At 35.3% G+C, this 19,181-nt stretch overlaps 1 protein-coding gene across 1 annotated transcript; it reads left to right on the top strand.

Annotated features, from left to right (window-relative positions):
- The first annotated feature begins 5,383 nt into the window (after window positions 1-5,383).
- LOC128217809 (uncharacterized) lies at window positions 5,384-18,597 on the top strand. The gene is made up of 15 exons (XM_052925205.1): window positions 5,384-6,026; window positions 8,787-9,045; window positions 9,620-9,754; window positions 10,514-10,648; window positions 11,147-11,491; window positions 11,898-11,990; window positions 12,464-12,625; window positions 12,868-12,978; window positions 14,036-14,137; window positions 14,370-14,447; window positions 15,072-15,170; window positions 15,876-15,980; window positions 16,219-16,299; window positions 16,416-16,913; window positions 17,212-18,597. Exons 1-15 carry the CDS (start codon window positions 5,991-5,993, stop codon window positions 17,463-17,465), a joined length of 2,493 nt encoding a protein of 830 aa, XP_052781165.1. The 5' UTR covers window positions 5,384-5,990; the 3' UTR covers window positions 17,466-18,597.
- The last annotated feature ends 584 nt before the right edge of the window (window positions 18,598-19,181 follow it).

Raw genomic sequence — 19,181 nt, forward strand, 5'->3', positions numbered from 1 at the left:
CATTATCCGAATTAAAATTCCATCCGAATGACCACCACTTCAGCAGCAGTCGAGTTCAACAGGTTCAACTATTGATATAGCAAGGATAGAAAATTCTTATAACAAAAGTAATGACTTACTTTTATTAACAGTGTATTATTCTCCACGTGATAATATCTTAGCATTTGACAACAACAGTACGTGTGTTTTATATAGCGTGCTGCAACGGAAGTATCAATGGTAGTAACGTACGTCACGCGCACCTGCTGAAACAGATCCACTCATACTAAGAACGGGTCAACAAACCGGTTTTTTTCTGTTTTACACTTTTTTTCGACATAGTTCTATGAAAACCAATATGGCAACGGACAACTCTATATATTCATTGTATGCACGGTAATGAATCACATCTGAAAGTAACTATTCGTATAAGCCTGAAAATATTTTTATTCTAGATAGGCTTCCTTGCAGACGGAATTATATTTCTTTAGCTTAAAGGCCTAGTTTAAGGAATGTTTGGAAGAATACCCTACTGTGCATCTCCTGTTCATTGCACTGGTGTCACAGAAAGGGCCAATTCCATCTGTATTTATTTTTTGGTCCAGTGCCATTTAGGGTTGACACTTTTCGAGTAGATTGTCTCATTGTCTCACTAAAATATATATATATACAAATATGCATAACCAATGTGTTTATTTATTATACCGATTGGAAAAAAAACAAGCTAAACAAACAAGAGTGATAGGTTTTTAAATAGTTATATAAAATCTATACTTAAATCCATTTTATATGCATGGTCACCACTGTTATATCCAAATTGTGAAGCATCCTGATTAAATCATATTTATGGGCTATTTCATATGACATAAATCTTATTCTATGGCATTATAATGATAATAATAATAATAATAATAATATTATTATTATTATTATTATTATTATTATTATTATTATTATTTGAAAGAACAACAACTGAAAGACAGGATGTATTGTCCGTTTCTATAATAACACTTCCAAAACTGCACAGCAGGATACTCAGATCGGAGATTTGATAGGATAGCACAAGGCAATTAAGATTAAGATCAATACACAGAAGTTGTGTACTATGCACGGATTGGGGGAGGGGTTCACTTATAGAAGGCTTAAACTAGGCCTGTTAGTCAAAGAAAATGATTGTTTTATTATTTTAGGCAGCATGATCTCGTTAAAATGCTCTCTGAATCTTGTGAAATGGTTGTCAGACTTTTAACGCTCAAAACCTGTATAGAACAGTCCGATTGCCTGAATGATACCATGCCGACCTGTTGCCTAGAAGGGTTCCCGGCGGACATAAATATACCATTGTCATCAATTGAGATTTGATCACCGATAATGTTGCATGATGTGTCATGATTGTTTTTGTTGACACTAGCTGAAGAAATATAATTCCGTCCGCAGGGAAGCCTATCAATAAAATATACTTATTAAATTTTCAGGCTGATACGACGAGCAACTTTCAGAAATGTACTGTTACCGTGCATGCAAGAAATATAAAGTTGTTCGTTGAGTTATATGGCCTTTTATGGAACAATGTCGTGAAATTGTGTAAAACATGAAAACTCCCTGGTTTGTGGACGTTTTTCTAGTACTCGTGGAACTGTTTCAGCAGGTGTGCTTGGCGTACGTTCCTACCACTGCAGTTATGACGTTTAATATTATGAAACCGTGCCTTAAATGGACTCGCTCATGTTTTTTTTTGTAAAATGCACTTTTTTATGACGAAATAAAGTCTGGCGAATTAAAGATTGTTAACACTAAGAACCCTTCAACAAATTTGATATATGCTGAAATATTGTCTTTGAAGTCAAGGTTTTCATAAAAGCATTCATTTCGCTTTACAACAAAAGCCTAAATGGTGAAGGTATTCTTACGTTTGTTTATGCGTCTTTGTGGGCGTGAGCTTTTGTTTTCTGTTTTCCTTTTTGTACCGGCGAGTGTTCGCTCCCCACTCAAACCATAATATTTTTTATATACTCTAAGTGTATTTATTTTCCGCGAAATCACTATCAGAGAGTAATATAGCAATACTATGAGTGTTTTCAGATACATTACCGAGGAAAAAATGGTGACCAAGTTCCTTTAAACGAGATATCAATTATTTATTTTTTTATTATTAATTATTTTTGTACGAGTTAGTAAATCATTTAAACGATACAATATGTCGTTTTAACGAGATATCACTAAGTAAGTCGCTACAAAGCAAACATGCATTGATAATATAGTCGCACATAGGATTAAAGTGGTGCTCGTGGTCTAGATATGATATTGACTAAGTCTATTTTATATCAATATTTATTTCAGACACCGAGTGTTTTTCGGTGTCATGGCAACCGCCTGTAAAGTCGTCAGAGAATCTATCATTTACCACAAATGACAAGGAAAAACTGATACCTGATTCACCTAAGTGTGAGCCCAGAACTCTGCAAATGACATGATGAAATTACGCAGCCATGAAATTATATAGATATAGCATTGCTTTGTTTGTAGAGTAGAAGAGTCCACCAGTTCTTCTGTGTGTTCATTGTACAACATATATGTACTGCTTGCCTTATGAAATTATTAAACTGTATTTTGAATACTCATTTTTAGGATCAATGTTCATGTGGTTTTATTCAAATTAGACTGTGTGTTGTTTTTAGTTATAGATCTCCTTCACGGCAGGCTTATACGAGTTGTTACCCCCGCCTTGAATGCATGTTACAAATCTCATGTGTCGAACCTCTCATACACTCAATTTCGGATTTGTTTCAATTGTTCACAGCTTAACATTTGACCAGGAATCATTAGTATGTAGATGACGGTGGCGGAAAGATTTTATTCTGCGTCCATTTTAAGCAGAATTATATCACTTATCACTTCAGTGTGAAATAGTTATATCACACCTTGTGTGTCGAGGATTTGCTTTACACATTCACAAATGACCAGAGTAATCGTTAGGACGAATTTTGTGTAATTCCCTTTCTTTGTCTTAAATTAGAGGCCTCTATTACTTTCGTTACACTTTAGTAAAAAAACAAAAACAATGTGTTAAACATTGTATGGCATCCTCCTCATACGCTTTTTGGAAAACCTTGTGCGAGTCCGAACCGATGGTAAGTCATCGTGATTGAAAAAGGAGGATTTGTTGCCCTTTGTGTTTCCATTTCCATTTATAGAGTATAGAGAGAAGGCTTTAAAATCTTCGCCAACACGAAACATGATAGCGAATCCTTTTCACATCAACTGTTTTATATCGCACATGATGTATGGAGTATGTAAAGTATACTTTATTTGATATAACCTGATACAACTTAGACAGTATAATTCAAATTATTTGTAACCTTAAACTGTTCATAATTCTTATTTAGTTGATATATGAGTCGATCCATGAAAATAAATGCAAATGAAAAATACAGTTTTGATATTTATCTTATTAATGACATAAAGCGAGTAAAAACGAGTGATCGAAATCTAAAATACTCTTTGATAATAAAAAAATTGCTTTGGGTTACATTTTTAACAGCAGTATTCAGGTCTAAAGTATTTATAATGTTGTCGGTAATTTGGTGCGACTTGCAGTCAAAAGAAACAAATTGCAAGAGGAGATGATTATTTTTAAATATAAAACTCCTGAAATCAATAAAAGTCCCTTAAACAGTTTTCCTTTTGTACTTTTACCATTTTCGATCCTCCGGGATAAGGTCCCTTCCTTGAAGATCCGTCTGTCGTGGACCGAGCCAGGCAATTTTGAGTTCAGGTCCGTCACAAATCATCTGTAAATAAACACAGATGGAAGATTGAAGACTTACGATTATTTTCAATGCATGAGCATACATCTGTCTAATAGATTTAAAGTCTTGGCAAAAACGTGTTAACGTAGCGAAGTTTGGGACATAGGTTGCCAGAAAGGCATTTTTCCCCAAAATTCAATAGTTACGCACAAATGCACAGTATTCAACTTTGAAAAGCAAACGCATCCAGAGCGTATGGAGTGCTCGGAACTGCAAAGAAACGACAAAGAACTATGCTCACAAAATGATCCTGCGAGCCCCGGAAAAAAGATGGTGCGAATGAATCAGTTGTTATTATTGTCGTTGTTCTTGTCGTTGTCATGCTGACCTTCAGTAGATAGATATTGGGCGCTTCTTAAAGCAACAGGTTCGATTATTTTTAGTCAGTAAAGGCGGAAAAGGAATGTCAGCAGAGAAGGAAGAGGATACCAGTAGAGGTGGAAGAGGGATTGCTCCTCATCGTCGCGGCTCCAACGTATGGTTGCAGCATAACTTTGGACTCGGAATAAAATCGGTTTCTTTGCCGAATGCTATATAGAGGGTTATTTCATTTAATTTAACCCTTCGTCTCCTTGGCAACCGAGAACGATGGCAGCGATAATATCGGTCGAGTTACTTATCCGACAGTTATCTCACAGTTCAGACTGACGTATACCAGTCAGACAGCAAAGTAGCAGACAGTATCGTACTCAAACTCAATAATCTAAGACTGAGTCTATTCTATTTGTAAATGCCATTAAAAAGTGTTGAGACTGGAAACATCGATTCCGAGTACAGACTCAGACTTGTTTTCGTTAACACTCACTAACCCATACCTCTGACGTTAGTTTCCAATCGGTCGTAAAGTATCTGGTTTTCTGATGTTATTTCATATTCTACTGAAACGTTACCACGTAACTTACCAGCCGAACTCAGTTAGAGTTGATAATTGATTGTGTCGCTACGGGCAAGAAAATCTGGGATCGGTTCAAATAAATGAAACGTTGCGTGAGGTTCGAATTGTTTAATCCACATTCGGAGCTCCTCAGCCATTTTATCGAAAACAACCTCGGATGTATTTGGACGGTTTACATACTCAAAATGTGGTACGTTTAAGTCCGCTGCAAGTAGATCGCGTAGTAATTTTATTTAGCAGTTAAACTTTGTGACATTACTCTTGGGATTCTTAAATATGTTTGCAATAATACAATTCAATGGCAATCAATTTAAACTTAGATCAATAAATACAACTCTAAAACACTACATTTAATTAATGATATAATTCAAAATTTTACGAACTACTTCAACTGATATACCTGCATACATCCGAGGTTGGTTTTTGAAAAAAATGACAGAGGAGTTCTGAATGGTTTAATCCACTGATATACACATAACCAAGCTGTATGACGTTAAAAACATTCCAAGATAGGTCAATACAAGAAACCACGATGAATCTGCAGAAATTATAAGCGCTGACAGACGGTCAGAGTAACTCGATCTTCGTATATTATCCGCAATACTGAACCAGATGAATAATAGAAAAAGCTCAAAATGTCCTGCACCGATGTGTACTTACCACACCCGCTACTACGCCCGGTCGCGAGTGTCAGGGAACACCCATTCTCCATCACCGGTGAAGACGGTGAAGGAGCACAATCACTACAAACGCCGTTTGAATCCAGAGTATGTGACATCATTTAGGAATACCGGAAGAGCGGCACCAATCATGATCGTCCAGGACTTTTTCACACCAGATTGAAGTGTAACCTTAAAGTGGTGGACGAACACATTACCAGAAATGACGGGTACATGATAGTCACGCGCATATAAACAGCTTAGGATTCTACCACATGACTTAAAGTAAAACTACATACTGGAAGTAGTGAACGCGAGTTTAAGACATTACATGGACACATTTTTAACCATCCCGTGGCGTGAAGAATGTCGGGAATTTTCCGGGACGTGAAGTAAATTTCAACTGCCTTCGTTATGTTTACATTAAAGTTTAAACTGATCATAATGAATTGTATGTAACCGGAGTAAAGTTTATGCGCTCTGTTTAATTTTACTTAGAGATTTATATTCACAAATGCTCACACATCCGTTAAGATATGTGAATTGCGGGCAAGTACCCACTATCCGCTGTCATAAATTTAGACTAAACGTAAAGCAAATTGATTTGGAATATTTCTACATGTTGGTATATTTATTTAAATCGCAAAGATGTTTTCGAAAAAGCGCTGGTTTAGGAAAAAAAGGGTAAGTAGCGTCTAGTGTATATATTCGTTTGGTTGTCCGGTAAACGCAGTGGTTAGCGCACTCGCTTCTCACCTAGGCGACCCGGGATCGATTCCCGGCCTGAGCGCATGAGAGTTTAGTTTTTCGTCACCAAGCCGGACAAGTGGGTTTCCTCAGGTTTGCCCCACAACACAAGACCACACTCTCGTGCCAACGAGAGTAATTAATAAAATGTTGTTATAACTTGTTTCACAATCGTTGTAAACTAAATAAGTTTTAACTAAACTAGTAGTATACATGTATATGATTATTATTTGTTTAAATTTGCACAAACTTCACGTTATGGTACAATTTTCTTATAAAACTGGACAGATAACAGGGTTCTTCTTTAACGATTTCACAAACAAACTTAAGTCGTACTAAGCAAAACGAATAACGTTCGGCTATCTGATTAGATTGTTATTAGTTTTACTATAAATTTTTTTTGCTGCATTACATATTTTGTGAAACGAGACCAGAACTTGTTTTTTCATATTTATTAAACAAATACTAGTTATTTTGTCAATTTCTTTCATTATCTATGCGTGTGTTTTCATCAAAAACATTCATTTTTAGAACGCCGCTTTTTATATTTTACCTGTTAATAGTACGGCCCCTTTAGCAATTAAACATCATCTAGTTAATTTTATCCAACCCTATTTCCTGTACGCTTGTCCTTACGTTTTGAATTATGTACAATATAGATAAAGTTTGATTAAGCTTATTATTGAATAATTATTATTACACTAGACTTGCACCAATAGTATATTTTTACACTATTTTACATATTAACCAGGTTTTGAGTTAAACCTGATTATTAGAATCAGTTGTCGTTGTTCGGGTGGACGGGAGACTGGGCGGTCGGGTGGGCTTCGGTCGGTGCTAAATTCACCTATGAAACTGAATAACATTTGTTAGGATGACATATCTTGACCCATCTAAGAATAAAGGAAGACATTAAGGATACTTTTCATGGGATTCCGTTAAGGAACCCTAGGGTCAAGGGCAATGTCACTGTTACAAAAAGGAAAAAACGGTTGAAACCGAATTATTTTAGTTAGGGTTGACATATCTTGCCAAACTTCATATATAGGAAGAGTTTATGATGAGTATAATGCGTTTTGGTCCCTTGGGGTTAAAGTCAAGGTCACTGTTACTTATAATAGAAACCGCTGAAACTGAATCATTTTAGTTACGGTTGACAATACTTGTTATATGTTTGACCAGGTTTTCACAAGTGAAACCCGGTGATTAGAATGAAGTCGTTGTTCGGGCGGGCCAGCTGATGGGGGCGTCAAACCCACCTATGGCATCAAACAATTTTAGTTAGGTTTGACATATTATAACCAAATTTTATATGTAATTGAAATTTATTGAGACCTTCCATGGGTTGGAGCTCGGTGCCCTAGGATGAAGGTCAAGATCACTGTCACTAAAACAGAAAACAGAATGGTTGGTACGGAATTACTTCAGTTAGGGGTGACATATTGCGACCAAACTTAGAATATCGGAAGCGTTTATAGAGATCTTTTATTGGATTGTGTTTGGGGCCCCGAGAGTCATGGTTAAGGTCAAGGTCACTATTACTAAAAACAGAAAAATGTTTAGAAGTGTGGCCAATGTTATGTATAGGAAGAGCTTATGTATGGTTTACATGGAATTTCATTAGGGTCGATGCCAAATACCAAAAATCCAAGTTGAAACTGAATCTCACATTAAAGGATGGGTTTCTTCTGTCATTAAAAACCTGGTATTGTCGCATTGCGGCGAGTCTTGTTATGCATTCAACTGCATCAGGTTATTATGGTAATAACGAAATTTGATTTCTTTTTGAAACCAGGAAGCTCATATCAAAATATTTATATTCTGTTTGGAAACAAATTGTAAAATGTGTAAACGACTTTGTATATTGAAGATCGTTTTAAGTTTGTCTCATATATTAAAGTGGGGACGACCAAACATTTATTTTGTTAAATTTCTCGTGAGAGTGAATATTAAATTTTACAGGATAAAGATAATGTTTTATCACTTAATGAGTTGGCACGCTTTTGAAAGAATAACCCAATGTTCAAAAGTTATATGTTTCATCACAGTTTCGAACGCAACGCGAAAGTCAGTCGACATTATGTCTGAGGTTTATTCGAAAATGTGTAAGACTATTCCATACGGAATGTTTTGATTTGGGTCGTTTTTTGCTTAAGTGCAGGAGAAAAGAAGTCAATAAAATGTTGAACTAGACTTCTTCATCCAAAATACTTGCGTGTCATGTCGACTAAAGAGATAAATATAATATTTATTATAGAGCATGTTTGCATCCTGAATTGATATTAGATGATCTTCAAAAACATTAACGTATTGAAATGTTGCCTCATTCGGCTGCAATGATAAAAAAATGTTGCATAAATCATATTGCATGTCATTATGTTGCGGTGTATATTGACAATGACTGCATATCGAGAGACCCCAGCCGTATTCAAAATAATTTATATTCTTTTATATATTTATGTTCCATCACTATATACTCTGTTTAAAACATTGTTTTTGACTCGTGTTTTTGACTGAAATGACGTAAGCTGTATCAGGAGACTGCACGATGATGCGTAAGAAATCAGCCGCGGTACATGTTCACGTAATTCTAACACTTACATGAAAACATGATGTGACTAGAGGGTTGTCTGAAGTTGTATGCTTCGAGGACAAACTGTTGGTTATATTGACCTTGACAAGCATTTTTATTTAAAGAATCTGTGCTGTGATGATATGCGCCAGCGGGTATACATCGATCAAGATATTTCATGCAATCACGTGAACACAACTATTGAAAATGAAAACACCGTTTGGAAGTTACGAGGGTGTCAGGGCGAGTCAAGTCCATACCTAAAACCCCTGTGTCGAGAGTTGATCATGAAGGAAACTGTGCTTTGTGGTCCAGATATTAAATCCCGCCCCCTTTTACCTTTGCCATCAACTCCACCAAGCAACGATATCTACGATTATATCAGTAAGTATAAGATACGTCCGGACATGTTCAACCCATGAGTATACATGTATGACAAGATTTATAAACTGATATAAAGGAAAGTACATAGATGCCACGTGGCATGACAAAAATGCGAAAACGCGACAAATCAATGGCAACAAAAACACGTAATAATACGGCCGCTTTTCCACATAGAATCGACAGCTTTTTGCATTTTTGTAGCAAAAAACACCAAAGCACTTTGAACATTACATGCAAGTGTGAAATTGCAATACAATATCTTCAAGAATAATCAATTTCATTGAAAAGAAAAATGAAGTAGATGTTAATTCATGTATTAATAGGTGTCTCTACAACCGTTTACAAATACCCTGACAATAGTGACGAAATATATGATTTCGTAGGTTTGCAAATTACATTATCCATCGTTTTAGAGTGCTTCTTTAAACATCTAACAATACCACGGCGTAGATATATTGTCAATGGTTCTTGATGTTTTTCTTAAAAAAAGCAGTGAACAACCGAGACCGTTTATTTCCGTACAGGGTATATTTGTTTTGAGCATCAGAATGTTCTATTGTTTTGAATTTTTTAGGTGATTATATACAACCAGGGAGTCCATGCGAGATTCAGGAACGCACACATTACGAGCGAAGAACTGTTGAATTTAAAGAGCTTATTATAACATGCGTGGACGTCCTACAGATACTGCCTCATCTGACGTTTGTCGGTTAGTGCAAAAGAGTACATTTCTCCCCTATTATTTTTAATCCTCGATATATTAATACCTTATATTTTTTTCCTTTCAGTTGAATTTTTTTTAGATTATTCCACTGTGATGTAAGACAAAAGCTGAAGAAGTTACAAAAGGTCATGGGCATGCCTTTGAACGTAAAGCTTTTTAATCCTATATTTTCAAAATAGAATTGTACACATATTTTTCTCTATTTTGAAATAATACAATGGAATTTATTTACTTTAAAACTACGTTATAAGTTTAAAAATACATTATGTCAATGCTCTTCATCCGAACATAAGTTGGCGGGGAAGGCCAAAATTTTGATTTGAAGAAATAAATTGTTGGAACATCTTAAGACTCATTTAACTTGAGTTTAAAATAATGTGTGTTTTTAAATCTTCAATATCAACGCTTGCACTGTAACGATCCTTTCAATAGTCGTTTGAGTTTATTAAACAAAACTGAACTTGCCCCAATTTTCGAAACTGCTTAAGTGTCTTATAACGGGAATAAGCTTAGCTCACTATTTTTGTTTCTCTCTTCATTTTTGTTTAATTTACTTCGCTAAGATCTTGTAGACTTTAAATAGTATTTTCTTCGATGATAAAGACAATTAACCAGTTTTTTAATTATCAAAATCAAATTTAAGTATGCATTTTGGCTTATTGAAATAAGCTTCTTAAGCCTATTAACCTTAGTAAGTTTTTAGAAATTGGGGCCTGGTGACCTGCATATTTTAACATTTTTCAGAGTATCCTCAGTCATACAGAATCGTGGCAAATACTAAAAGTGGACGAGAGGCAACACAAACTCTTATCGATGATATTCAGAAAAGCGAAGTACCTGGAAGATGGAGACAATTTGTTCAGGCTCTTGAACGCTGTGGTATGTCAATTGCCTTCCTTGCTCAACCCAGTATTGTTCAGAGAACATACCAAAGTGCGAAATCCAATGTATACATATACTATAAATTATAAACGCCAATACAATAATTGCCAAGTTGCCAATCTTTGTCGTTAACGGCCATGTCAAACTGATTTTGTCTAGCGCCATCGGATTGGTAGGTTTTTGTCTTTCAACTCGCAAACAGAACTTTAACAAAGCTAGAAATAGACTGCCAAAAAAGTTTACTATGGAAAGTTTAATTTTCTTTCAGAGATAGACTGACAAATGTACACAACTTTATCAATAAGTAAATATGAAAAAAATCTGCTAAGCACTTGTTGTCTTCAAACTAAAACATGTTGTTTGCATTTGAAGTTTTTTTAGATTACATAGCCAGTTTTGAAGACATCACCTTTTATATTTAATGAGGCTCTGAATATATTTTAGTTCTTTTACTTTACTTTTAAAGTATTAAGCAAATAGACACATATGTTTCAGGATATGATTATGTTGTAAAGTGCATTAAAGGCCAACTTGTTCAAGACAAGTCCTGCCAAAAAGAGTTTTTGAAAATAATGAGCGTGGCCATTAGAAAATGTATTACTCCAACGGAGCTTACACCTTTTCTATGGGCGCATGGAGTGATAAATGATGAGGACAAGCAAAGAATTGAATGCCAGCAAACTACACATGGAGAGATTCAAGCGGCGGATATGTTGTTGGAAATAATTCCAACGAAGGTCGAAAACTGGTACAGACTTTTTGTAGATTCACTGCTAACTGCAAAATTGACAGACGTTGCAAAATTATTGGATATTCACGAAATAATGGATATACCTTCAGGTACACTTTGGATATTAAGTTTAATTATATGCTTCATATATTGTCGAATTCATCAGTGGTCGAGGAGTTGTCATGTCATAAGCCATAGTCATTAATATTCATCGGCAAAAGTGATATTTTGAAAACAGCGTATGTATACTGACGTGATGTTGAGCACTACAATAAAAAGCGACTGGTAAAAAGAAATTACGTCGTCTTTTAAGCATAACATTTTTGGACATACTTAATAAGATATAAATATCATCATCATAAATCCACACGCAAAACACATTGCAAAATACGGTAGTCCAGTGCAGGCAACAACTGAATTATGCGCTGATATTGCTATTTATTGTTTTTGTCATTTGAACATTTCAATACAAGCACAACTTTGTATTTAAAAAGAACCTCATTGTTTTATTTTCAGCGGATCAGACTTCGACATGCAAAACAGAATTGGTTATATCAAAGTCTGGTTCTGGTTCTGAAAACATATGTGCAAATCCTAATGGACAAAAGTGTAAATATGTAGTTTGTTATGTTTTGTAATTGAGACACTATTCAGAAATTTTTCAAAGTTGGAAAATTGTATGAAAGCGTAATTTTCACTTGGCTGTAAACAAAGACGGAACTTTACAGAAGTCCGTTCTTTAATAGTATCAGAATAATCAATATGTTGGTCAATTTAGTAATGAATCATCTAGGTTAACGTTAATTGTACTAATAAATGTATTCTATCATATTTATACCGTATTGTATAGAAAATCATATTGATTCATAGCAATACTTGCTTATAACTTAATACTTTAAGCCTAAACTAAAATATTATTTTATTCTGTTTTCGATAAGTGTTTTTTTTTTCGAATAATAAGTTGATTTGAAGTATTGAGGCTTAAAACAAATAGCGCTGGTATATCAGAAACAGTTTTTAACGAGATTCTTTTTCGAAACTCAGTAATCCACCGTCTATATCTGTTTTTATTATGCTATCAGCAATACCTGTGTTGGAAAAGATATCAGCAATAGTTTACGTTCCGGAAGGTACAACCGACGCCAACGTTATTGCCATTCAAGGGAGAACAACTAACCCGCAACTATTTCAAACTTATGACGAGCAATATGAAGGTCCTGAGGATGCAGCTTTGTTTTGTTCAGGTTCTTTCTATTTTTACACACAACTATACCTTCACGATAATGTCTCAAGTCTTGTACATAAAGGATTTTAATGTAACAAACCGTACACTGTCACGACATTTGTATATAAAATGCACAAAAGAAAGCATTTACATTTAGCATGTTCCACGTTTTAGATAGTTCAGAAAATAAACTTATTACACAACTTAGTGTATAGGTGGCCATCGATCGTTTAAAATCAATTTTGTTTTTGTTTTATTAAGGTAAACACTCCTCTGACATCGAAATGAAATACCAGGAGTTACATTATGAGAATGTGAAGGGTTCGATAGAAAATATCCACAGCACGAAATGTATAATTTCACAAAACTGTGGTAAGCTTGCACATCCATGTTAACCGTTTCTCATTTTGTTGTTTTTAGAGTTTTAACGCTCACGTTAAACATAGTTTTATTAGACTTTTATTTCCTATATTTGTTTTAAAAAAAAGCAAAAAAAATAAAAACACTTTTATTAGAATGTTCATATTGTTTTATGTTAAACTTTGAACCTTATGTTTCGTAACAGGACGTTCCGCTAATTCCATACTCTTGCTGCTGGGCTTGTCACTGTAGTTATATCGTGTGAATATTATACATTTAAAAAATCAAATTTTGATACTAAACACAAAATTGCGAAAAGGATATAAGTATCCAAATAATTTGACGAAAATGACACAGTGGTTGAATTCCCATCGAACTAACACGTATATCTTTAGTAACACGTAAACACTCGACCGATATGTTCCTTAAATCTATGTTTACAAGCTGTTTGTTTTAATTGTTAGAAGGTCTCAGAGCAGTTTTCTTTAGTACTTTCTTTAGTATAAATCCGCAATTCAAGCATGCCAGAATTGTTAAAATTGCGAGTAAATTCTTCATGATATATTGCGCATGACCTAAAAAAGCATACAAAGAAAAGTCAACGACATTTTTTGAGGAAAACATTCGCTTTTAAAAGTAAATGAATATTTTCAACCGAAAGGCATTTTCTTTTCACTACTGTGTAGTGGTAGTGTGAGGAGAGAGATCATACCCTATCGTGTTGAACTCCGACATAAATAGCCATGCAAATATTAAATATAAGACGTCCGTTACTTCCAAACTTTTTACTGTCAAGTGCACACTTCCCTTTCAGACACTTGAAAGGTGTATTTAACTTGTCGACCGAAAAAAGATAAAAATCAAATTGAACGTAAATGACAAGGATAAGAAAGTGAATAAAATGATTAATGGTGGCAATTGCAATGATATTATTGGAAATAATTTTGGAATTATTATACGCCTACAAAACCCAAAACAGCAAAGAAAAACAAAGAAACACAATGACCAACAAGCACCTGTCTATCCGTTTATAAGAAACATAAATTAGTACTTGCTATTATATTTTAAGATATTGACAAACCTGGAAAAAGTTCCAGCGGCGGAAGTAAACAAAAAGATTCGTGCGAAGAAAATAAGAATGCGCCACCTCTTCCTCCGAGGATAACCCTAGGTAAGTATATTATTTAAGTTAAAACTTACCTAATTTCCTGAACATAACATATTCTACAATGTATTCTAGATTTGAAATATAAACAAATATCATTCTGCAACATACATTTCTTGAACGCTATTAGAACATAGCCGTACATCCTTTCAAAACAAAGTTAATGTGAATTGCTCTGACAACCTATGAATTAATGATAATGTACGAATCATTGTACGAATAAAACAACTATTTTCAGAGGAAGAAGCGGCTGAAAAAAGTGAGAGTGAGACATGCGATTTTTACATGATTTTTCCTGCTCACAAGGATATCAAAAGTAATGTATCAAAAGTAAAGCAAAATTAATTCTTACCTATCTACCTACCTACCCACCCACCTACCTACCTACCTACCTACCTACCTACCTACCTACCTACCTACCTACCTACCTACCTACCCACCTACCGACCTACCCACCTACCCACCTACCCACCTACCCACCTACCCACCTACCTACCTACCTACCTACCTACCTACCTACCTACCTACCTACCTACCTACCTACCTACCTACCTACCTACCTACCTACCCTACCCTACCCTACCTAACCACCCACCCACCCACCCACCCACCCACAAACCCACCCAAATCCCACCCACCCACCCACCCACCCACCTACCTACCTACCTACCTACCTACCTACCTACCTACCTACCTACCTACCTACCTACCTACCTACCTAACTACCTAACTACCTAACTAGCTAACTACCTTACTACCTACCTAGATACTTTATTGCCATGTATTTTGTCAATTCATAAGTTATTTCATTTTCTAATTCTACAACTTACTGTGTTTCATCATTGATTAGCAGTCACTATCAAAGTATGCATTTAAGATCCGATTAGACTTGAAACCTAAGAAAAACTATCTTTCTTAGTACTTGCTATTATAATTTAAGATTTTGACAAACCTGGAAGATGTTCCAGCGGCGGAGCACAAAAAGATTCGTGCGAAGAAAATAAAAATGCGCCACCTCTTCCTCCGAGGATAACCCTAGGTAACTAGAATATATAAGTTATACCTTACATTATTTCGTGAAAAGAACATATTCTACAGTGTATGTTAGATTTGAAATACAAACAGAGGCATTGATTAGCAGTCAACATCACATGCATAATCACAACACATTCAAAGTATGTCATTAAAGATTCGATTAGACTTGAAACCTAAGAAAAAAAACTTCCTTAGATCACACATACATGCACTCGAAACTACTATGCATGTCAGCAGAAATAACATTGATAATTCATTTTGTTGAGGAAAACGTTCGCATTGAAAAATAAAGGAATATTTTTAACCTAACGGGTCTTTATACATTTTTTACTCCTGTGTCTATGTTCTAAGGGCACAGGGTTTGTACCCTAGCGTGTTGAACTCCGACAAAAATAGCCACGCAAATATTAAAACAAATACGTCCTTTGCCGTCAAACTCTAACTGTCAATTCCACGCTTTCCTCTTGGGCACTTGAACGTTGGAATTAATTTGTCGGCTAAAAATAGAAAAATTGAACGTAAATGTCAAGGATAAAAAAGTGAATAAAATGATTAATGGTGGCAATTGCAATGATATTTTTGGAAATAATTTTGGAATTATTATACACCTATAAACCAGCAAAGACAAACAAAGATACACAATGACCAACAAGCACCTGTCTATCCGTTTATGTGGAACATAAGAAAGTACTTGCTATTATATTTTAAGATTTTGACAAACCTGGAAAAAGTTCCAGCGGCGGAAGTAAACGAAAAGATTCGTGCGAAGAAAATATCAATGCGCCACCTCTTCCTTCTCAGAGGATAACCCTAGGTGACTATATAATTTAAGTTATACCTTACATTTTTTCGTGAAAAGAACATATTCTACAATGTATTCTAGATTTGAAATACAAACAAATATCATTTTGCAACATACATTTCTTGAACGCTATTAGAACATGGGCGTATATTCATTCAAAACTTAGTTAATATGAATTGCGCTGACAACCTATGAACTCCTAATAATATACAGAATGTATCATTATAGGAATAATGCAACATTTTTTCAGAGAAAGTAGAGGCTGAAAATAGTGACAGCGAAACATATGACGATTGTTACTTGATTGCTACAGCTCACAAGGAAATCAAACGTAATGTATAAAAAGTAAATCAAAAACAGTAAATTGATAGCTACCTACCTACCTACCTACCTACCTAGTCATTATCACATGCATAAACAGAATACATTCAAAGTATGTCATTTTAGATTCGGCTAGACTCGAAACCTTTGTAGGAAAATGTGCCTCAGATCCCACTTACAAAGCTTCAAAGGAACCGAGCCTGTCACCAGAAAGAACATTGCTAACTCAAGACGTTTTCTATAGCGAGTCATCGAAGAAAATTCAAACAGTAAACAATTTAACGGAAAAAGTTAAAAAGAACGAAGTAAACACTACTTTCACAAGACAAAAATTGCCAAAGGAAGTTGGGACACATAAGCCGGTCAGGTATGCTTCATCTCTACAATTACTTAAAGACAGTCTATGTTTAAAAGACCTCGCTGACGCTGATTGTGATCAACTTTTAATCGAGAAGGAGCGATTTAAACGAGCAACGGAGCGGTTACAAGCAGAACTAGAACATCTAGAGGACATACATCAATTGAAACATGTCATAACTGAAATGGGAGCAAAGAAAGTACAACTAGTTAGAGATGTTTCCAAAGTCGATGAAAAATACTTTGCTTTGCGGGAAGATATTTTAGGTAGAGTCATATATCTTTACTCTTTGTTTGTCAAAAAAGATTCATATAAATTTTAAAACTTGAGATTAAAAAAGGGCATACATGTTCATTTATGATTAATTTATGTAAAGATAATGAAATGCGTGAAAAAGGAGAAACTATTGTTTACCTTAGTCGATCGCTTTGTGTCAACAATCTCGTCGCTACCATTCCACATAACAACCCAATACTATGTTCTGCTTCATGTATTAAAGTTATTGCTTTTTTTGGTTGTTGTTGTTGTTTGCAACGTGGTATCAGGTATTCGTTTCTTTTATAGATATTACAGAAGGCAAGGTTCATATGGAAGTGTCAGACGAGCAATATTCGGATAAAGGACTTTATTCTGCAAAGCAATTGTCACAGACCACGTTAGAAAAAGAAACCACACGAAACGAACAAGTAACAGACCTGCCCAATGACGAGTACAGACAAGTGGTAAAACCCAATCGAAAATTTCATTCGTACAAGGATTCAGCTTATATGTCTGACATGGGAACCATGTATGAGGAACAGGAAACTGCAGAAGATTAGAAGGGTTTTCAGTGACTCAATCATCCTTGTTCTCTTTTCCAAACTTTTCATAGTCATTTTTTTATTTAACCGTTGTAAATATTAGTGTCAGTGCTTTGACTAACATTTAGAAATATTTTAAAGCAAGTTTGAAACGTACTTTTACCCATTGGATCATCGACGCCGGGCGTTTCCAGTCTGATTACAGCTATGCAAAACCATCAATTCATTTGCCTACCTACTTTTTCGAAGATTGGCAGAATGTCCCGTGCTTGTATAACTTCTATATTAAAGCTTTGTTCATTTTGTTCGTTCGGTGCAGTACGACATCCATGTTATGTAACTGCGTTGTCCGGCGACATTTGTCATCTATTGACGACTTTTCTTCCGAAACAAGTTCGGCATATCTTTGAACATCTACCCATCTCGTTCTGGCGTGTAACATTAAATAGTAGTCATAATAAAGGGTTACTTCATAAGAAATGATAATGAATTTAGCTCAATTTTTAAGGTTTCGTTTTAAAAATTGTAAACCCATCGATATATTTTTGAAGTAGAAATCGTCTTTAAAGGAAATACCTTTACTATGTCAAACCTACCTATTTGTAAAGGATATCCAAAACTGTTAAGTCATTTATACGTACGTTTACGTTACGTGCTGATTGTTGTATAATAGCACAAGTAGCACTCGTTTAATAACGCTTAAACATAACGTTTATCATATGCATGCACTATTTCATTTGTAATAATAACAATGTATATTGGCATGTTCCAAATTATCTTTAACATGTCATTGCGAACAGTATTAAAACATGTATTGTATCGATGTTACCATGACCGTAATGGAAGTAGTGCTGTACCCTTAGTAGAATGGGTAATAGTTTCCATGATGAAGGGGAGATTAATTCAGTAAACCTTAAAATATGACATTTCGCTGTAAACCCCCCCACCCTTAAAATAATCATGTATGTCGTTATATTCCCCCAACATTGCGTATTTGCTGTTACATCCCTTGTGTTATTAAATGACATCTTTTACTACTATTGAATTTTATATCTTTGTTCAAATGTATTGTTACGGTTCTCGCTTATATATGTTGTATATTTGATACGTGTTTCTTCGTGTTTTCTTCACGAAACCTGACTATGACTGTTATAACTCATATAACTGTTTAAGGTCAGGAATGGCATAGAGAGGGGCAGTCCCAATTGTTATGAAGAAATTGACAAATGACAATACAAGTTTTAACAAATATATTATTTACATAAATTACAATAAATAGAGATCTTCTTATGTACTATGGTTGAATGTCACTACTGCCACACTGTTACGCTGTTACCAGTCTACCACTCCACTATCTCAATCTCCCGCTAACGTAAACGTCACACAGACGTTACCCGGATGTCGACAACGGCGTCACACAGACACCACATAGACGCATCGACGTCACACAGACGCCGACCACAGGAAATACAGGCGTCACTTAGACGTCAACACTGACGTCACTCAGATGCCAATCCAATACACGTCCCGACTCTCGACGTCCACGATAGGATATATCAACGCCCACCTAGGCGTACCCGTCCTCAGCACCAGCCTGTGTTACCGGTACAAACACGAGGTCCACTGACATCCCGCCCTGTTAGCGTCCGGAAGCCCAACTACGTTGAAAACGTCCTCTGACGTCATAGGCCCCAAATCATCACTATAACCGTAACGTGGCAACCATACCAAACG

Source organism: Mya arenaria, chromosome 14 (assembly GCF_026914265.1).
Source record: "Mya arenaria isolate MELC-2E11 chromosome 14, ASM2691426v1".
NCBI classification, from domain to species: Eukaryota; Metazoa; Mollusca; class Bivalvia; order Myida; family Myidae; genus Mya; species Mya arenaria.

Coding starts and splice junctions, on each gene's coding strand:
- LOC128217809 (XM_052925205.1), top strand. CDS start 5,991: ATGTTTTCGAAAAAGCGCTGGTTTAGGAAAAAAAGG. Junction 14,138..14,369: donor TCCTCCGAGGATAACCCTAG/GTAAGTATATTA, acceptor AACTATTTTCAG/AGGAAGAAGCGGCTGAAAAA. Junction 15,171..15,875: donor TCCTCCGAGGATAACCCTAG/GTAACTAGAATA, acceptor TTATATTTTAAG/ATTTTGACAAACCTGGAAAA.